Below are 22454 nucleotides of genomic sequence, written 5' to 3' on the forward strand. Positions count from 1 at the left end.
AGGCAGTGAACAAACGCAGCTGTCAGGTTGCACATCTGCTCATACTTCTGAAATCGCATTGACCTCTAACTTCTGAAGCCTCCACTGCCTGCCCCACTCCACTCGGCCACTGTGTTCACTCCACTGTGGGCTTGGTTTCCCAGCTAAGACAGGAAGCTTATTTAAGGCAGGCCTTTATTCTGTACATTCTTGTCATTCGTCATCTCCCAGCCCATCACAGGCCAGAGCGGGTGCTCAACACACACTCTCACCTCCTCAACAGCTCCGCAGCAGTGCTGCTCTCAGCTCAGATCACCCCCGCTGCAGGAACACAAGGGACTTGTTAAAAACTTGCTGCTTCCATTGTGTATATATACACCACATCTTCCTTACGCATTCGTCTGTTGATGGACACTTGGGTTGCTTCCATTGGCTATTGTAAATAATGCTGCTACTGGGGTGCATGCATCTTTTTGAATTAGCATTTTTGTTTTCTTTGGATATATAAAAAAGAATGAAATTTTGCCATTTGCAACAACATGGATGGACTTGGAAGGCATAATGCTTCCATAAAGTAAGTAAGTAAAGTAAGTCAGAGAAAGACAAGTGTGTTATCATTTATATGTGAAATCTAAAACGTGATACAAATGAATGAATATAATAAAACGGAAACAAACTCCCAGATATGGAGAACAAACTAGTGGTTAACACTGGGGAAAGGGAAGGGGGAGGGACAGAATAGGGTTAGGGGACTAAGACGTACAAACTACTGTGTATAAAACAAGTGAGCTGCAAGGAAACACTGCACAGCACAGGGAATATAGCCAATATTTCATAATAATTTAAAATGGAGTATGAACTATAAAAATATTGAATCACTAGGTTGAACACCTGAAACCAATATAACATTGTAAATCAACTATATTTCAATAAAAAAGTCATACCTGAAAAAATTGCTTCATACCAGTAAAAAATAAAAAAATAAATAAGTTACTTAAAAACTGGCTCCTTGGGACTTCTCTGGTGGTGCAGTGGTTAAGAATCCGCCTGCCAATGCAGGCCGACATGGGTTCGATCCCTGGTCCTGGAAGATCCCAAATGCTGTGGAGCAACTAAGCCCGTACGCCATAACTACAGAGCCTGTGCTCTAGAACTCGCGAGCCACAACTACGGGAGCCCGCGTGCCACAACTACTGAAGCCCGTGCACCTGTAGCCCATGCTCTGCACCAAGAGAAGCCACCGCAATGAGAAGCCCGCACACCGCAATGAAGAGTAGCCCCCGCTCGCCGCAACTAGAGAAAGCCCCGTGCAGCAACGAAGACCCAACGCAACGGAAAATAAATAAATAAAAATAAATAAATAAATTTATTAAAACAACAACAACAACTGGCTCCTTGGCTCAGATTTTTCTTCACTGTTCTGATGGGACAGAGACTCCTCTCTGCAAGTCAAATGATGGGTATTTTATCTATACCCCAAACTCTCTTTTTAGCCAAATCACCTGTTTGGTTGTTTGTTTTTTTCCTTCCCAAAACACAGAAGAAATTGTAGAGGTGAAGGCACTGGGATCTGCACATCATTTCAAAACAACTTTTTCATTGGAAAATAAAGGCACAGAATCTGGAACCCCCACAAAACAAATCTATATCTTAGCAAATTATTATAAGGCAAACACCCTTTTAATGAACACCTAAGTCAAAAATCAGAAATTTGTCAGGGACTTCCCTGGTGGTCTAGTGGTTAAGACTCTGCGCTTCCACCGCTGGGGGCATAGGTTCGATCCCTGGTGGGGGAACTAAATCCCACATGCAGTGCGGCCAAAAAAAAAATCAGAACTTTGTCTACATGCCTTGACCCAATCACAGCCTTCTCCCTCCCTCCCCGCAAAGTAACTACTATTCTGATTTTAATCACTTCCTGTGTTTTAAAAAAATAATTTATCAAACCCAACTGTGCAGGCCTAGACACTACGGTCTAGTCTTGCCCACTTGAAAAAACAATACGTCTTTTAAGCTGCTTTTAACCTGCAGGTCGCTGCTCCACTTTTCTTAGAATCTACCCACTGAAGAACACAGGGCATTGGCCCTGTAGAGTTTCACACGGTTGGGATTCTGCTGACTGTACACTCATGGTGTTGTTCAACATGTCTGCATACCGTTTTATACTATGGGGCTGGCCACGGGCCAGGACACCCGGTAACCTACTTCTGAGCCAATGTTTATTTGGGCAGCTGTCCCATGTTCTTTTTTGAACAGAACAGATGGCATCAGCAGTAGTGAGAGGAAGTTAAAAATCAACAGACAAGCCCCACACCAGCACAGGAGCAGCAGTGAGGAGACCTAGGGTTTAGGGTCTGGCCTGCGTCTTGGGCTGACACCGCACCTCTCTGCCAATATCGGCATCACGGTGAGAATTAAATGGGATCCTGGATATAAAACGGCTTTATCAACTGCAGAATGTGACATGTTCTACTAGGCGCCTTTAAAAATGCGTTGATTCCAGGGAGATCAGCTCGGTGTTTTGTGACCGCCTGGAGGGGTGGGATAGGGAGGGTGGGAGGGAGGGAGACGCAAGAGGGAAGGGATATTGGAACAGATGTATATGTATAACTGATTCACTTTGTTATAAAGCAGAAACTAATAAAAAAACAAAAAGTAAAAAAAAAATGCATTGCTTCTTGTGACGTTCCTTGAATGCCAGCTTTAGCTCAGACTTGACACAATGCACTTGTAGGAGAAATCGGTCTAAGGTGGATCGATTCCAGGCCAACCCCGGTGCAGGAGAGTTACTGGAGTACTAACAAGTATTGTTACTGGATCTGTGTGTAGCTCTGCCGCAAGGGCTTTAAGGGTAACATAAAATTTTCAACTTCTTCGTAACATTTCTTGTTTCATGGATTGTAAAACACTGCGGGGAGGTTAAGGGAAAAGCCAGATGTTGAATTAGCAACTGAATTTCTGAACTAGTGAGACGTAGCATCACTGACCCTAAAGAACATTCAGGCTGGAAGGAACTTCCCCATGGCTCTTGGATTACTGACTCTCAGAGAAGAAAACGGAGGGTAGCCTTAGGCCTTGAGACATGCATCAACTGCCTCCCCCAGGCCTGAATCCTCTGGCCTATGAAATGCAAACTTCTTCCACGAACCCTTTTTCAGACTCGCTCAGTAAATACTAATATCGATCCAAGTTCAACGTGAGGATATCTGTGTGGGATGTATTATTGATAACTCTGAATTTATATTGACATACTTGCAAGGTTTTCTGCCTGGTCTCTCTATTAGATCACAAGCTATTTGGGATCTGTACATCATACACATATATGCCTCTGCTAAAGTTGCTAGATCTTCACTGCCAGCGTACCAAAGGCCTGCAAAGCCATTTATCTTCTCAGCCTGTTGACCTGCCTGTTTCACTGGAAGCTGTGGATCTCATTAGGGGCTGCCTGCATGTTTGTTGAACACATGAAAAGCAATACTGTCTAATCTTACCCTGCTGCCCTTTACAATAACTAGATGCCAAAGTTAAACAGATTATATACACCTCTTGGATGTACTAAGAGCCTTGAGGGGAAGCGGTGAAACAAACAAACCGGCAAGTTTATGTTTTACAAGCATAAGAGCAGTTTCTGAGTTGCCGACAGACTGGTGAATTCACTGACCTTAGGTATGATAAACACCACTGACCCGGGCACAAGGCAGTTGCTTAAGCTTTCAGGGCACTAGGTGCATCCCGGGGGCGTTACTCACAGCACAGCAATGTTTCCAGAAATATCATGCTGTCAGGCATGCGTGGGAGCCTGACAAAGAGAGTCAGTCCTAGGGCTTCCCTGGTGGCGCAGTGGTTGAGTCTGCCTGCCGATGCAGGGGACACGGGTTCATGCCCCGGTCCGGGGGGATCCCATATGCCACGGAGCGGCTGGGCCCATGAACCGTGGCCGCTGAGCCTGTGCGTCCGGAGCCTGTGCTCCGCAACGGGAGAGGCCACAACAGGGAGAGGCCCGCGTACCGCAAAAAAAAAAAAAAAAGAAAAAAAAAAAAGAGTCGGTCCTCACCCTTGGTGACACCGGGTATCTGAGCAGCTGCTTTCTGAGGTGTGTGGAGCCCAGAAAGCACAGGTCATAACTTTTAAATGTGAAAAATAAAACTGCTACAGAAATGCATCACCAGTGATGAAAGTTTATAGAGATGTTCTCTATTGATAAAACATAGGCAAATGATTCCACCGTATTCTATTTAGAACTGTGTAAGGGCCACGTGTCTGGACGTTCATTTCCCAAAAAGTCACACTAGTCGTACCTCAGCCTCTGCTTCGCCATGTGCCCCTTACCTAGTGGTCTATTTTACTGGTCACCTGATCAATCCCCTGCCTTCGTTATTCTGTTGAGCTATAGATAACGAGCTCCAAAGGTGGGTGGGCAAAGCGTCCCAGTCCAAACCTAGTTGGCCCCAAGCTCAGGGAATACCCAGCGAGGCTGTGGATGACATCTTCTTCTTGTTTTCAGATGTTCCTCCACTTTGCCTCCACCAGGCCTTCCTTTCATCTTACGCGATCGTTTCTAACACGCCCGGCACATACCTTCTGCTTCAGCTGCAGCACCGTCTGCTTCATCTGGTGAAACTCCTTGCACGTGGCGCAGCAGGTACCGGCTCTCATGGCGTGCTCCGCCTTCTCCTCGTGCCCTGAGAGAGAAGATGGGCTGGGGTCTGCCTGGGAGGCTGGGGGACATCCAGACCCAGGGAGACCGTGTCAGGAAGGGCATTTCCAGGCGGACTGGTTGACGCTGAAACGTGCGAGGGATGTGGGCTGGCGATTTTACAGTTCTTGGGTCGCTGACAGCATGCCCGGGGCAGCGGGGACACGGGGAGGCCCCCCCGTCCCCGCTACACTCTGGGCTCAGCTGTTTCCACTTAGGCATCCTAGCACCTTCCTCTTTCACTGTGAAAAAGTCAACAGTGGCCCTTTTACCATGAGGCAGGCTCTATCAACCTGACATGACTTACACTCCCCTCCAAGGGCCAACGTTCACACGCCGTAAATTATCCCCCAAGCCCAGGCAATGGGACTCGGGTGCAGGGCTCACAAAGCTGGTTTTTATCACCTCTGATAATCCAGCTGTTCAAAGGGAGCACGGCCAGGCCAGGCAGGGTCACAGACCGGGGCTGGGCACTGACCTCCGAGGAGATGTAAAGCCAGATGGAAGATGCCCCAGGCACCTTGGACATGCCCATCCAGGGCCATAATGGGACAGGCACAGGACAGGGTCCCAGTGCAATCTTGTAGAGCATCAGGAGCTCCGTGGGCTTTGTGCAAAATCATATTTCTCTAAGGAATAGGTGAGTTAAATGGTGACATGACCCAGTATCCACATAGCCCTCATCCTACTGGCACCTAAATAGGCCACACAAGCCTGTGCTGGGGACACTAGACACCTGAGGTCATTTGCTACAGAAGAGCAGGTGCAGACTCCCATAGGCCTTTGTAAAAGATGGTAGCTGTGCGGTGTGGGCCCAGAGGGAGTGACAGGGGGAAGGTGACAGTTTGGTCAGGGTGGCGGCAGGACAGTCTGACACCGAGGCAAGTGTCAACTCTCCTACCTTCGAAGCCCTTTGGTGTTGGGCCAGGTGTCCTGTTGGTACGAACATATTACAACACTAGCGTCTGGAAAGCAGCTAGGGACAGTCAAGTGACATGTCTCTCCAGGTCATTTCTTGTGCTTCTGGGCCCACGTGCTTTTTTTTTTCGGACCGTGCTGCACGGCATGGGGGACTTTAGCTTGCCGAACAGGAGTTGAACCCGCTGGGCCGCCAGGTAAGTTCCAGGGCCCACGTGCTTTTCTTCTTCCCGTCCTCTCTTCTGGGAAGCCTCCTCTGCCGTCTCCACTTGTGGGTTCCTATGAGCTACCAAGACCCAATTCACGGGTTGCCTGAGATCCCCCTCCCCATACACAGAGACAGCCCTGCCCTCTGAAGTCAGGCAGCTTTTACCACGCACCCTACTCCGGTGGTGGGGATCCTGGGCTTCCCTATAGAGGGGCTTCTCGTGCATGTGCCACAGGGGGAGCTGCCCAGGAACTGGAGCTGCTTCTTGGTACCTCACACGGTGGATGCTCAGAGTTAGCGAAATGGAACGTTACAGGGTGAACCGCGTCCCCCCTGCTCCCCAACCAAGTGCACGTGATGAAGTCCTAACCCTTCAGTGCCTCAGAATGGGACCTCATTGGGAAATCGGGGTCCTGCAGATGTCATTAGTTAAGCTGAAGTCATGCTGCTGTAGGGTGGGCCCGTAATCCAATATGACTGATGTTCTTATAAAAAGGAGAAACTTGGACACAACAGGGAGAAACCACGCGAAGATGAAGGCAGAGGTCAGGGTGAGGCAGCAGGATCCAAGGAATGACAAATAATTGTTGGCGAAACAGCAGGCGCTGTAGGAGAGGCCTGGAACGTTCTTTCACAGTCCTCAGAAGGCGGCAACCCTGCTGACACCTTGATCTCAGACACGTAGCCTCCAGAACTGAGACCACACACCTCTGTCCTTTAAGCCACCCAGATGGTGGCACCGTGGTTCTGGCAGGCCTAGGGAATGGGGCCATGGGAGGAGGAGGTGGGCATCAGGAGAGCCTCACGCCCTCTCCAAGGGGGTCTGTGCCTGCCTGGTGGTCTACACGGGGACCAGTATTTCTGCTCTTTGGGAGGTGAGGACACCCAGGGGCAACCTGGCAGTCGAGATCTCAGACTCCTTCCCTGCAGCACGGGGTGGTGGTAGGGGGCCCACTGGCCCTAGCCCTCCCTGCAGCCGGTGGGAGGCCTGCAGCTTGGTGTGCACACACGCTAGGAACACGCTTCTCAAGCCAGCAGGTTGAGGTGGGCGAAGCAGTGCTCTGTCTGGTTGAGTTGCCATAAGCAACACTGTGATTCCCGAACATACAGACTGTAGCTTAGGTTTTCAGCGTGTGATTGGGAAAAGCACTTGAACCTCCGGGCAAGAGGCTGCCTCTTTTTCAATCCTTCCATGTGCGTGTATAATATAACAGGGGTGCCTTGTTAATCCTCATCTTCTAGGCTAATTCTGTCCCCGGCCTCTCCCCACCTTCCACCACGCTCAACCAGAAGCCATGGGGGATTGTTTCCATTCACACCGCATCTGGGTCACAACGAGCTGGGTTATGAGAAAGGGTTTCGCTTGGAGACGGTGAAATGCAATGTAAGGGCATGGCCTCCAGGGTCACCGTGCGAGGGGTGCACATCCCAGCTCTGTCACTAACTAGCTCAGGGACCTCAGGCAAGTTATCTTACCTCTATAAGCCCCAATTTCCTCAACTATACCACTGGAACAGTAAAACCTAAGACACAGGGCTATTGCGATGATGATATGGGGGTGATGCTGTGAAATCCTTGGCACAAGGTCGGGTTCTAGTAAATGGGAGAGGCTGCCTGGCAGTCTTCAGGCCCACCAAGCCCTCTGAGTTCTCTTTGCCTGATAAAAGGATTCTTCAAGGATTCTGGGATTAACACAAACAACAGAATGAGGGAAAACTGAGGTTCCGTGACGTCCGGAAGTTGATGTGGGTTTAGAATTGAGGTTTCCTGAGTCTGAGCCCAATACCTTCTCTACAAACCAGGCCATTTCCTTTAGGCTCGTTATCCTCATTTCATGTACCACTTACAACCCCACTTACCTGTGGAGCTTGAACACATGTGATGAGAACACGAGTTATTTAGATTGGTCTCCAACATAAAAGTGACACAAAGGAATTTCCATGCAAGAATACACTTGGTGGTAAAGGACTGAAGCTTTACCCAACTTTGGTTGTACTGATCACAGACAACGGTGGACTCCTGCATAGGTAGATAACCCCAGCTCTAGGTGTGTTAGGTTTAAGGGCAGCTGGGTGACATCCGTCTCTCCCAACCTAGCATTCTTTCATTCCATGCCGTCTACTGGCCAGTATGTGCAACCCCACCTCATAACCCACCTACCAATCTCATCCACCCCATCTCCCCACCCACTTGTCTCTCTCATCCATTTATCTGCCCATCCACCCATTCATCTATCCATCCCTCTCTCCCTCTTAGCCGTCATGGAGTATCTGCTATTCACCAGGCCCCACGTGAGGCATTGAGAAGGTAAAATAAATGAGGATACCTGTTCAGTGATTTGCGATTGGCCTTCCTTTTAAGGAACCAGCCCTGCTGGCAGAGCCAGGCCATCGTGAACCAGAGTTAAAAGCCCATCTGTCCATTGGTACTGTTGTATACTCAGCTCAACTTACCAGGTGTTGGGGTGAATGGGGCAACCTGATCTTTTCATGATAATAACCTCTTCACCAGGTTCTAGACTCTATTTCATTAAGATCACGGAATGTCAGCATTGATACATCTTTAGTTTAGCCTCCTTGACAGATAAGGAACGTGAGATGCAGAGGAGGACAGTCATTTGCTTTAGGTTTCCCAGAATGCTGCGTGCAGAGGACGAGCACGTACAGGGTCTGGATCTGGCACTGTTGGGGCGCAGTGAGCCCGCTATTGGGGCTTCTGCTCAGGACACTTGAGAGCTGTCCGCCAGGTGGGCTCCAGGGCAGTAATTCTCCACGTGCTCACTAGACGAGCAGCCCCAGCACCAGCCTATGGGTATCTGTTCTCAGAAATCCAAAAGCTCAGGAGTGGGGCCTGGTGCATCGTTCTCTCAAAGCCTCCAAGTGACTCTGAAGCATGTGCAAATTCAACAAACACTGCTCCAGGGAAGCAGCTCTGTGGAGCAACCTCTCACCTGAAAATCCCTGGCCTGTTTCCTGTCCCTTTGCGGAATTCTCAAAACACAGAGAACAAGGGTAACTTTGTCCAAAAGCCTTTTGAAGCTCCCGTGGACACAGAGGAACAGAGTGACACAGAGGAACACAGAGGAACATCTAAGGACCATGGGCCCTGGTGGAGTCAGATGATCAGGATTCGAATCCTGATGCTGCCACTTCATGCCGTTCAGGTTGGAAGTCACAGCTTCTGTGACTGCCCGTTCCTTGAACAGTAGAACGACAATGACCCCATCACCTGTGGTTGCTGTGAGGCATGAAGGAACTAACCCCTGGAAGGTCGCAGAGCAGTGCCTGGCATGCGGCAAGTGCCCCATACATGTTAATATCGTCATCATGGTTGGTATCACTGCTTATTAAGTTCCCTACAAAATTACAGATGGGGGGAGGGCTCTCTGCACCATCCTCTGGACAGAACCTTCCGAGAGTTTGAAGACAAATAATTGTGTGTGCAGACCTGGCACATGCCATCTATTCTGAATTGGGGTTCATCTAGCCTGCCGCAGTACAGGATACAGTAACGTCAAACGTGGAGCTAAAACAGTCTTGAATAGGCTACATTAATAATTCGTTTAGAACTCTGGGTAGACATCTCTGACTTGGCATGTTCTCTGTCCACTCATGATGTGGTGTCTCTGACTGTGACCATGACCATGTTAAGTGAGGCATCGCTTAACATTCTGCTCCAACTTGTTCAGATTTTAGAGGTGCAATATTATTGACTAGCCACAGGGGGTCGCGTAGCTCTAATTTTTACTGACGTTGAGCAGGCTATACCTCGTAAGCGTTAGAAACAGAATTCCTGAGATACCATCTTAATAATATTTAACCAACTTAGGGAAACGAAAGAATGTTCTCGACGTATTTCATATGGGCAGTCACCAAGCACATTTGGTTTTAAAAGTTGATTGTGCACATCTGTGCCCTGGCGGTAGTGCTCAGCCCTGGTGGCACATCACCACCACTAGGGACAGTGGCGGGGGTGAGGGTTTAAAATTCTTGCGAACCGTGCCGCACGCCACCCATCTAGGGGTCACAACAAGGGAATGCTGTCAGCCTTTTTAAAGCTCCCCAGGTTGCGAACGGCTGATCTATGGATTAGTGGAGCTTGAAAGTTACATGAAACACCTGGCCTTCCCTGAAATAACTGATGTTGGGGGTCAAGGTCACTTTATCAGAAAAGAAACAAAAGTTGAAAAACAGAGGCCAGAAAGCTAATTACTACGGAGCCAACATATCCTTAATTTGTCTCTGCGTCAGCGCTACAGACGCCCTGGGGTGCTTACACGGGCTCCAGACATATATTTACAAAGACAAAAAAATGGAAGTGATGGAGAGTACCCTTCCTGCCCACTAGCCAGACGGCTTGTGTCCCCACGCCCGTGGGCACAGGACCACCTTTCCACGGGCAGAGGCCGTTCTGAGGCCAGCCCTGCGGCTGTCCACTCACTTCCTGAATGAGCTGACACTGTATTTGATTTAAAATTCCTCTGACTGGAATGTTACAGACACCAGTCAATGCAAAGTTAAAAGAAAAAAAAAAAAAAACGGGAGGGGAGGGGGATTTAGATCACGTGTGCTTGTACTCCATCATCATTATCTCTTCCTGAAAAAAATGACTGTGATGAAATATTGGGCTTATTAATTCATCTAAAACGGATGAAACTGCGTGGCTGCCTCTGATGTTCCAGATGCAGGGTTGGTCCAGCCCCCTGACTTTCCTTACTGTTGAGCTGAATATCTGGATGTTAATTATTCATCTTTTAGATACTGTAGGGAAAGTTCTCAGTTTAGAAGGTGCTGAGGCTGGGCATGCCTTCGAGTCCTGACACTCGCCTAGATAAAGGACAAAGAAGTGAAAACTGCACGGGGACTCACGGGGCTGGTAGGGCTTCGGCTACTTTTGCTGATGCTAAATCACACCAAATTGTGAAAAAGATTTGTGATGGTAAAAGGGTCTTTAGAGCTCACCTAATCCAACACCTTCAGTGTCTACAGAGGAGGAAACTGAGATCCAGAGAGCTGCCCAATGACACCCAGCTGGTAGATGCCGAAGCGGCTCTGGTTACCAGCTCTCCTACCTTCCAAGCCAAGGAACTTTCCGTTGCATCACAGCTGCTGCAGAGATGAATCCAGGACGCTTGCTTTTGTTGCCCGAATCATCAAAACCAGCCCCCCATCTTCTCAGGGGCCCATCACTTGAGTAATGATTCTAACGTTCAAGGCATAGAACGTGCCTGTCCTTTCCCATAATTTTAATTATGTGTACGAATTACTCCCTTAACCCCCGACGCCCTTGGTTACCGGTGTTGGAATGTTTTTCTTAATAAAACACTAAAACCAAACGTGAGTCCTCTGTGCCTGTGTGGTGAATTCAGTAGAGACCAGTCACTGAAAATTAAATACTGAGAAATTCTAGAATGCTGCTGCTGCGGGCACGGCACTTGGGATACAATAGAAACAGTGGGACTGTTTCAGTTTTTAAAACTATGTGGGGACTTCCCTGGCGGTCCCGTGGTGAAGACTCCGCGCTTCCACTGCAGGGGGCGTGGGTTCCATTCCCGGTGGGGGAACTAAGGTCCCGCATGCCTCGCAGCACGGCACCCCCCCCAACCACCCCCAAAACAAACCCCCCAAATTATTTGTAGCTGTGATATCTGGAAGAAGATGAGGAGGGAGGGCTAAGAGGGGAGAATTCAAAGCCTAGGCTCATCTGTGCAGTGAGTTGTGGTGTTACAAGAAAGCTCAGCCTTACAACCACTAGACGTTCTTACTGATTAAACAGAAGGACATTGCCCATTTAAATCACTGTAAGCAGGAACAAACTCTCTCTCTGGAGGGCAGAATGGAAGAGTATCGGCCTGTTTTCACTCATTAGATGCTCTGTAGTCGACAGCCAACAGCTCCCCACCTCTGGCTTTGGCTGCTTCATCTGGCGATGACAACATCCTCGCCTGAAAGTCGACCAGATGACTTACCAACTTTGGGCCCCAGGGCTCAGCTCTTTGATGCTAGTAAGTTAGAATTTTCTAAACTGTTTTTTTTAGGACACCATCATCTGTGAGATGCTTATAAGTGTTTCTTCAGAAAATAATTTTGGGAAGTGCAGGTTTAATCAAAACTAACTTTTTTTTTTTTTTTTTTTGCGATACACGGGCCTCTCACTGTTGTGGCCTCTCCCGTTGTGGAGCACAGGCTCCGGACGCGCAGGCTCAGCGACCATGGCTCACGGACCTAGCCGATCACGCGGCATATGGGATCTTCCCGTACTGCGGCACGAACCCATGTCCCCTGCATCGGCAGGCGGACTGTCAACCACTGTGCCACCAGGGAAGCCCCAAACTAACATCTTTTAATGGCAACCTCAGAGCTTTCAATGCACTCACGTTATGAATCCCTGTAGAAGTTGGTGCAGTAATGCATTCTCCCCCGAACATCTGAACACAGAACCTTTCAAACAAAGAAAGGCTAATTAACACCTCCCAGGACCCCAAAGTCCTATAGATGACAACATGGGGAAATGCTGTAATAAATGGTTGATAAAAGATGTCTTTAAATGCCAGTAATAGTACAGAAGGTACAAAACCAATTAATATTTAAGAATGCTCAGATTTTTTACTGAATTCTTAGCCTTAGAAGTCAAAATGGTTATCACTTAAATTCTTGACCTCTTATACTGAAACTTTTTGTGTTTGGACATTTTTTAAAGAAGTACAATTCATCTCTCAGGAAAGGAAACAGAGGGGTGTGGTCCCAGGACCGACTCAGCACAAGAGACTGCTAACATCAAAGCTGCAGTGGGACCTTCCCCTGCCCTGGCCCTTGGGCTGGGCTCCTTTCTGGGTCCACACTGCCCAAGAGTGAGGCAGGGGGTGAGCATGTCCCACCAAGGCCCACCTTGTCACTGCCTCTGGCTCAGACCTATTCCTGGGGTACCACACAGTAAGCAGGGTGACTTCAGAGGGATGAGGTTGGGAAGACTAGGAATTCGTGCAAGAGGTGGAGGCCACCTGAGGCCAAAGAACAAGTAGATTCAGTGTTTAAAATCTTCCCCTAGGCTCTGGAAATTCCATCCGACTCCTGTGGTCTCTGCTAGTTAAGGTCGGGTCTCCAGGCAGACCACTCTACCCCACCAGGTGGGAAGTGCTCACAGGTGGCCCGCTTCCTACTATTTAGAGACCCCTACCGTCTAACCCCACCCTGATACTCAGCAGTTGTTGCCGCCACCTCTGCGGTTTCCACTAGATTGGGTTGCTCAAGGCTGCTCTTCACGCCCAGGTAAACGGGATTTCACCTGAACAGAGATATGAGGCAAAGACACAGCAGGGTTACGGGGTTGAGGACCCCTCAGCCCAAGCCCACAGGCTCCCTGGCTTGGAGCACAGCTGGAAATCCAATTCCAAAATGAAAAATTAGAAAGCTGCTTTCTTCTTGCTAACTCTCAAGTCAGCCCATCCCTAATATATCAGTGGCTAAAAATCTGCACCTCATTTTTCAGTGAGATTCTTCCTTTCAACGAAAGACATAAGCTAAGAGGTAAGGTACACATCCCCCTCCCCCAAACCTTCTCCACCATGGGACAAAAGTGAAGTGATTTTAATTCTGAGTAATAATTAAAAAGTGGTCTGAAAAAATGTTTTGAAAATGTCTGAAAAATGCCCAAAAGACCAATTACTCCTGCTTTTAAGCACCTCTGGGTGCCCATGCTTCAGGTTTTAAAGAGTGTCACACTAGGCCCTCTGAGTCATTCCAGTGACCCCAAGCTGCCCAAGCCTGAGCTGACTGCAAGCAGACCTTTCGCGTTACTTCTAATGCATGGTGGCTTCCTCATGACTCAACCCGCTTGCTCTTCAGGATTTGCTTTGTAGCTTTTCCGTGTCAGACAGCTGGTCCCCAGCTGTTTGCTGTCCTCAGCTGATGGCAACGGCCTTCCAACCCTTTTGTGAATCTCAGGTTACACGGAAGAACCGCGATCTCTTGAGCGCCCAGCAGTTCTGGTGCTTCCATTCCCCTGCATTTCTTGGTAGAGATGATTTGCCCTGGGAGCCCCTCGCCACCCAGACATGGCCCAGGCCCAGCTAACCTCTCCCAACAGTGTTTCTGCCACTTTCCCCTCCCGAGGAGTCAGAGCTGAACTCTGAGCTCAGCTGGATGACAGCAGCTTCCTGGCCTACGAGGGTTGGAGATACAGGAATGCCCTTTCCTCCCTCCCTCCCTCCCCTCCACACTTAAATAAGGCAATGACCCAACATTCAAGGTGATCACATCCCTAAGTGATCAGACATCTCGGTTGAATCTGGTCAAAATAATGTAAAGCAGCTTCTCAAACTCTGTGAAGAAAGGCCAGCTTCTAAAAGTTCTCCACGTCCGGGTGGACTGGGCTTGCTAAATACAATAAAAATGAACGACTGGAAAGGGCTTCTCAACACTCTCAACTTCTGGTTTTTTTTTACCTGAACATGAACCAAATAACAGCTCACGGGCAGGCACGGGGCCACAGACTATACTTTCAGTAGCGCTGAAATGGATTGCTGCGTTACACAGAAGCGTTTCATGTTTCTATTCAGCACCCCCCTTTCTTTTTCTTTGACAGAACCCAGCGTTTCTGGCCTCATCTCTGCTCCTCCTCGTTTGATCTCAGCTCGTAACTAAGTTCCAGCGATCTGTCGGTGAGCACACCACACCTCCGCGCTTGGTGCAAGCTTCTCCTGGTACAAAACCAGCCGCACGCCTTGCTGCTAGCAGGCAGCTCTCTCACTAGTTCTCTAGGGGTCTGACCTTCTACCTTTCTCTTACCCAGATCCCACCTACCATTCATACAAATGCCCCTTCCTGCCCATTGCTTCCTGAGGAAGCCTGTTGGGTTTCCAAGCGCCTGCCTGCCTGCCCATCCCGCCCCCCACCCACCCTCCCATTAGGGGGATAATTTTACTTGCCCTACTCACCAGTGTCGTTGGGGTATTTGTCTCCCTTGGTGCACGTCCTCCCATCGTCCTCCTGGATGTAGCCCTCCCGGCACTCACAGCGGTAGCTGCCCAAGGTGTTGATGCAGATGTGCGCACACAGCGTCTCGTTGCTGGTGGCACACTCGTCGATATCTGGGTTTGAACCAAACGCAGAGAACACTAAGACAGTTTCAGAGAGATCACTTCCAACGCAACAGGCGACCTTAGGCTTGGCCCTTCTGTTAATGTCTGCAAAGGGCACTCTGCCAGACCTCGGTCACCGAAGCCTGGAACAAAGCAGGAAGCTAGAGATGTGGGCCATTCATGACAAGAGCACTTCAGGCAGTGTCACCATGGTTACAAACTGATCAGTGATGGGGGTTCCTGGTTGTGGCTTTGCCACCACCAATTCTCGTGGCTTGGTGTAGGCACTGCTAGCCTCCAGAGTTCTCACTACAGAACATGGCAGTGAAGCCTGCCCTAAATACTTTTGCAGGGCTCCCTGGAAGAGGAAATGAGATACCAGATGGCAACATGTTTTGGAAAATGACTATCGTAGAAATGATTTCCTGCAAAGACCCTAGTGTGCCGAGGGTTTTTATGTTCCCTTTACGACCAGAGGTTCCTAACAGCATGGTGGTGACCTAAGGCCACTAGGAACGGCTCCTTCCCAGTTAGGAGATGTGATAATACCTGGGAAAAGCCACTTCTGATAAAAGAAAATAGTCATAACGGGTCTAATGGAGAGCGTTTTCCCCAGGAAATTTCAGCCCCATCCATGACCCAAACAGACCCCTCCTGAGTGGTGGAAATGAGCCACGACACCATCAAACAAGTAACCAGAGAAAGTCCACGTGAAATGTGCACATCACAGACTTGCTCCCCTACTGAACGGGTAGAAACAAAGCCATTTCCCAGCAGGGGAAGAGAAGGAGGCCGAAATCCATTTCCCGCTCACTGGCTGAAGATACCGGGTGGCGGCCAGTACACACAGCCCCAGACTGTGCACATGTGGCCAGCGGACAGAGCCCAACCTTGCACTCCAGGATGTCAACAACGTCCCAGCCACTCCCTGGACAAGCTGCGTGGGACCCACCTCTGGCAGGCCCTGTGTGCCCACGAGGGGCATGTGGTCATCTGGATGTTCCCCTGGCAGTTCATACTATGTCACCCGTAAGCTAAGATGTCACAGCTGGCACCTCCTCTGCAATTCCTCAGGCTGACCACGTCTGTCCACGTGCCCCTGCCTTCAACCTAAGGGCAAGGCTGACTCTACTGTCCATAGGAGGAAGGACAAGGTTGAAAGGAGAGAGAAACAGGTGGAATTCTTAGCCGACTGCTAGTGTTGCTGGTCCCCAAGCCCCGCAAAGAAAAGAAATGGGTACCAGAGTTACCACAACTGAAATCAGAGCCCTGGCACCTGCGACCTCAGATCATGGTACACACGGGTTTACGGTGCTCTCTGCAGGAGAGCCCATGGGTCCCCCTCCGTTTGCTTGGTGGTGTCAATTCCATTCCTGTTCAGTGGGGGGCGCCATGCCAGGGGCCACTGGGGAGAAACCAGGAGACCTAACCTCTAGAACTTCTCTTAAATGGTGCTCTCCAGAGCCCCCCTGGGACGGAGAAGGGGGCTGCTCATCACAGCTGGTTTATTTTCTATCCAGATGCCTCTGCAGTCTCCTAAGTTCATCTTTGAGCTGATCCTCAAACTTCACTGTGCATTTGTGCATATGCAGATTTCTGCATCTACCCTCAGAGTCTGGAGGGGAGGCCAGGAACCTTTTTTTTTTTTTAAGCGATAAGCCCAGATGTTTCTGAGACAGTTTAGCCGTGGACTGACCACACTTTGATACAAGCAGCTCCAAGGGCCAGCGACCATAAACCTGCCTCAGACACCCAAGGAGTGCAGGGCTGGGAAGCCTAGTGAGTGAGGCGGGGAGGGAGGGAGCTGGTGGCGATGGATGATGCTGGCTTTGCTCAGCTGTGCCCCGGGGGCTGGCTTCAGCTCCATCTGAGTCATTTCCAGCCTGTCTGCCATACAGACACCTTCTCTTTCCCCGTCCCTCTTCCGGGTCATCTTCTGAGAGAAGGCTTATTCTTGTTTTGTTCTTCCTGCATTTTCACATTTCTGCCCACTTACATTCGGTTTCACCTTATTCTAGTTTTCATTTGGTAATATTCCCCTTCTCCTGCTCTTATATCTCACTGCCAATTAGGATCTGACTGGTATCCACTCCCTGAAGAATCCCTTGGTCATCGTTTGTTTTGACAATCATGGTGAAAGACAGTGGCCCCTAGAATAGTATCAACCCAACTCCATCCAACAAGTACCAGGATGTAAGGGGAGGCATCCAAGTGGCTCCTGAGAGCTGGTCCCCACTGATGAAGAATGTTCAAAAGAATCACCAGAATCTGGCACATCCTCAGGACCCAGGAAATAACGTGCATCACCAACGCACCCAGACAGTACGGCTTCTCCCGCCTCCGGTGCCTCTCCCGGTCATATCGGTATCCTGGGTAACAAGTACACAGCACTCGGCCGAAGTTATCTGTGCACTGCTGTTCACAGGGAGCCTCAGCACATACATCATAATCTGAAAAAGAAAAGTGTGAACTCAAAACCACCACAGTCATCCACTATACGGAGGCGGGGCCCACCCAGCCCTGGTCGGGAACAGACTGTCTAGGCTGCACTCAGCTCAAGGGGAACGGGGGTGTGACCAGCTGTGTAGAGGGAATTAACTCTTCAGGCCACGGGGCATCTTCCAGGAGGGCTGCAATGGGTAACTGAGCACTCGGCATCTCAGGGGTTAAATGCAAATATCACTTGTGATACTCCCTGGGTCACCTCACCATCCTTATTTTTTTCTTTCTATAAGAGCATCATTACAAACTTTAATGGTGTATTGATTGGCACAATTTATGTAAGAAGAATGTGCTTACCACGTAACCTCAAATAAATTCATCTAGCGCAAAGATCTTCAAACCAAAGTATACAATCCCTGGGGTAAAAGGAGATTTTCCTGTGGGTACTTGGACACATATAAATTCAAGAGGGTCAATGTACAGATATTAAACTTTCATGTTTATTCTTTCTAAAAACTGAGCTACTTGAGGATTTCCCCCACGATCAAGAGTCACTGTATTTCTCTTTTGCTGCCTTTCCTTTCTTCATTTTAAATAGAACACCTTTATTAAAATATAATCCACATAGCACAACATTTACCCTTTTATCGTGTGCAATTCAGTAGTTGATTTTTGTCATTGATCCAGAGAGCAAAGAAGCTTTAGATGGCCAGGCTCTGCTGAATTACCTGGGGGCCTGTTTCCTCTTTTTCACCAACGGCTGGAGAGACAAGGAATTCTTTCCAGCTGAATACTGAAGAACAGCCAGCCCTGGCGATGGGCACTGGCGTCCTAATGTGAGGGGCGGGGCGGTGTTGGAAGTCAGGCAGGCTGGGCGGAGCCTGAGGGAGGCTGACTGATGTCTCTGTGCTGTAGGCATGCAGATGGGGTGGGGGAGGGTCGATTCTGCATGGTGAGCAGCGTCTGGGTAAGGCAGAATGGCCAGAGATCTCGTTCCAGCTCTAAGTCTGTGCAAATTGTGGTGGATGCTCTATTCGTCAACAACCAGGGCATCTCCTCTTTTCTCAGTCCTTACAAACAAACTAATATTTAACGAGCCTCTGAAGGAACTTTGGCTCTAAGTCAGGAGGCTCAGACCGAACATTTACTTCCAGACTAGACCCAGCAGCTCATTAATCACTGCACTGTCTCCCCCAGGTGCTGACAGACAAACTATCGCTGGAAACAGAGTGAGCCTGGCTTTGCCCTGCCACATGTGAAAGTGGAATGGGTGGGCTGTCAGCCCCTGATGTGGGTGGGGTCAGCGAGACAAGGGTCACGCCAATCTCAGGACAACCTGGAAGGCGGCCCTTGCTAAATACTCCTCCCCATAGATGTGATTCCAGGCCTGCTCTTCCTGCATGTGTCCCTGGTCAAATGCGTTTTCTTCACTGAAGCATCACCTCTAGGCAGCCCATGTTCTGTGCTCTTTTTGCTCAAGAGCAAGGTCTCAGCCGTGATTGGCTGTGGGCTGCCCTGCTCGGCCAGCTGTACCCGTCATCCAGCAGCTGCCAGGGAGGCAGGGGAGGAAAGGGGCAGCGTCAGGAGTCCCGTGTTGACTGTTATGCTCACTAAGACCTGTTCTGACATATATGTGTTAATAGACGATATCCGTTTTTCTCTTTCTGACATACATGTGGAATCTAGAAAAATGGTATACATGATCTTAATCGCAAAGCAGAAATAGAGACACAGATGTAGAGAACAAACAAACGTATGGACACCAAGGTGGGGAAAGGCGGGGAGGGGGGTGGTGGGATGAATTGGGAAATTGGGATTGATGTATATACACTATTGATACTATGTGTAAAATAGATAACTAATGAGAACCTACTGTATAGCACAGGGAACTCTACGTAATGCACTGTGGTGACCTAAATGGGAAGGAAATCCAAAAAAGAGGGGATATGTGTGTATGTATAGCTGATTCATTTTGCTGTACAGTAGAAACGAACACAACATTGTAGAGCAACTATAATAAAAATTAATTTTAAAAAAAGATAGGGCTTCCCTGGTGGCGCAGTGGTTGAGAGTCCGCCTGCCGATGCAGGGGACGCGGGTTTGTGCCCCGGTCTGGGAAGATCCCATATGCCGCGGAGCGGCTGGGCCCGTGAGCCATGGCTGCTGGGCCTGCACGTCCGGAGCCTGTGCTCCACAACGGGAGTGGCCACAACAGTGAGAGGCCCGCGTACTGCAAAAAAAAAAAAAAAAAAAAAAAGATAGCAAAATGCTAAAAAAAAAAAAAAAGAAACAGAAAGAAAAAGACCTGTTTTGAAAAACAGCAGCCCTGATTTCCTCCTCATTCCAGCTCCCTTGAGGTACCACTTCCAGCTCCTGCGGCTGATTCTTTTATGATTTCCCTCCGCGTCTCTAAACAGCCAGCTTGCATTGCTTCCTCCTCCTTTGTGTGCTGAATACTCTCTATGGATCTCCAGTCATGGACGAGACACGTTCAGCTTTATCACTGTTTCCTCAACCACGTCCATGCTTCCTACTCCTGCATTTTGCCCCTGTCGTTACACTGAAATTTTGGTTTTATAAGTCTTCAGTGTTGGCAGCATAATGACAATATAAAAGCAATTTTTTGCTAAGCCTGGAAGTATACTCTAATTCCCTATCCTTTCTTGAAGACCCTTTTGTTTTCCCTGGAATTAAAATAATTATCTAGTACCACATGCACCCAATGTTCACTGCAACACTATTTACAATAGCCAAGACATGCAAGCAGCCTAAATGTCCACCAACAGATGAATGGATAAAGAAGATGTGGTACATATATACAATGGAATATTACTCAGCCCCAAAAAGGAATGAAGTAATGCCATTTCCAGCAACACAGATGGACCTAGAACATATAACACTAAGTGAAATAAGTCAGACAGAGAAAGACAAATATAATCACTTACATCTGGAATCTAAAATATAATACAAACCAGTTTATTTACAAAACAGAAACAGACTCACAGACATAGGAAACAAACTTATGGTTACCAAAGGGGAAAGAGTGGGGGAGGGATAAATTAGGAGTTTGGGATCAACAGATACACACTATTACATATAAAATAGATAAACAACAAGGATTTACTGTATAGCAGAGGGAACTATATTCAATATCTTGTAATAACCTATAATGTAAAAGAATCTGAAATATATATATATACAACTGAATCACTTTGCTGTATAGCTGAAGCTAACAATACTGAATATCAACTATACTTCAATAAAAAATAATTATTATTTTGTATATTTGGGGGGGTAGTTGTGAACTTTCTCTCTTAGCTTCAAACTTCCACTTCCATGAGCTACTTTGTGACTGGGACTCTGGAAACCACATTTCTGCCTTGTTGGCTGCTGGCTTATTAGTACTGAGAACAGGGCCGGGTGAGCAAGGTGGGAGGGGAGAGAGACTGAGAAAGGTCTTACAGGATTTAAAAGTTTGAAATCATGTGTGCCTGAAAACGTCTTTTTTCAACCCTTATGGCTAGTTAGGGTATATAATTCTAGGCTTGGAACGCTACCTCAGAATTTGGAAGGAACTGCTCCCCTGTCTTCTAGCTTTCAGTTCCGCTATGGATAAGTCCTATAAGATTCTAATTCTTGATCTTTCAAATCTCATTTTTCCCTCTTTGAAAAATGTTAGTATTTTCTTTTTGCCCCAAAGTACTAACATTTCACAATGACGTCTTTATGTGGGACCCCTTCAATTTTTGGTAGGCTCTTTTAATCTAGAAATTCATATCCTTCAATTCTAGAGGATTTTCTTGAATTATATCTTTAATGATTTACTCTCTTCTTCTTCCTCTGTTCTGTGTGGAACTCTTATTTGGATGTTGCATCCCCTGGACTGGTCCTCTAATAATATTCTCACGTTTTTCTTTTACTATTTTTTATTTCTTTGATCTTTTGCTCCAGGTCCTGAGAGATTTTCACAATCTCATCTCCCAACCATTTTCCTGTTCTCATTTTATCATGCTTTTAATTTCCAAGGATTCTTTATTTCTTCTTTGAATGATCTTTTTTAATAACACCATGTTCTGGTCCCATGGATGCTATACCATTTTTGTAACTCACTGACGTATAAATGGTAGTTACTTTGAAGTTTTCTTCTTTCTGTGTGGTGTTTTCTCTAAGACTCTTTTTATTTTTTTCCTGTATGTTTCTTTTGTAGGTTTTCCTCTAATGACTGGTGATCCTTTTCCTGTTTGGACGTCAGCTGTAACTGATTCATGGCTAAATACAATAGCTAAAATATAAAAAAAATTATAGCTAAATAGAAGCAAAGCTATAAAATTAGCTAAATATTGAAGAGAAGGCTATAAAATCAGCTAAATAGAAGCTCTTTGCATGTGGCAGACTTTATATACACTGGGCTTAATTATTTTTTTAGCATCTTTACTGGAGTATAATTGCTTTACAATGGTGTGTTAGTTTCTGCTTTATAACAAAGTGCATCAGCTATATATATACATATATCCCCATATCTCCTCCCTCTTGCGTCTCCCTCCCACCCTCCCTATCCCACCCCTCTAGGTGGTCACAAAGCACCGAGCTGATCTCCCTGTGCTGTGCAGCTGCTTCCCCCTAGCTATCTATTTTACATTTGGTAGTGTATATATGTCCATGCCACTCTCTCACTTCATCCCAGCCTCCCCTTCCCCCTCCCCGTGTCCTCAAATCCATTCTCTACATCTGCATCTTTATTCCTGTCCTGCCCCGAGGTTCATCAGAACCATTTTTTTTTAGATTCCATATATATGTGTTAGCATACGGTATTTGTTTTTCTCTTTCTGACTTACTTCACTCCGTATCACAGAGACTCTAGGTCCATCCACCTCACTACAAATAACTCAATTTCGTTTCTTTTCATGGCTGAGTAATATTCCATTGTATATATGTGCCACATCTTCTTTATCCATTCATCTGTCAATGGACACTTAGGTTGCTTACTGTCCTGGCTACTGTAAATAGCCTGGGCTTCATTTAAGTGAGTTGCTTGGTGCATTTCAATGTCAGTTTCTTTAGGACTTTTTTTTTTTTGCAGTACACGGGCCTCTCACTGCCGTGGCCTCTCCCATTGCGGAGCACAGGCTCCA

The 22454-nt window shown here is 47.8% G+C and overlaps 1 protein-coding gene across 1 annotated transcript in view; it reads right to left on the reverse strand.

The window, feature by feature from the left end:
* Positions 1 to 22454, reverse strand: part of CCBE1 (collagen and calcium binding EGF domains 1) — a gene marked incomplete at its 5' end in the record, with an annotated part of 240485 nt that overhangs the window by 14605 nt on the left and 203426 nt on the right. Inside the window, 3 exons of the mRNA XM_079717089.1 lie at positions 4558 to 4661; positions 14737 to 14889; positions 17196 to 17330. Of these exons, the coding sequence (XP_079573215.1) occupies positions 4558 to 4661; positions 14737 to 14889; positions 17196 to 17330 (392 nt within the window). The remainder of the gene's footprint in view (positions 1 to 4557; positions 4662 to 14736; positions 14890 to 17195; positions 17331 to 22454) is intronic.

The sequence above is a fragment of the Hyperoodon ampullatus genome, assembly GCF_949752795.1.
Source record: "Hyperoodon ampullatus genome assembly, chromosome: 13".
NCBI classification, from domain to species: domain Eukaryota; kingdom Metazoa; phylum Chordata; class Mammalia; order Artiodactyla; family Ziphiidae; genus Hyperoodon; species Hyperoodon ampullatus.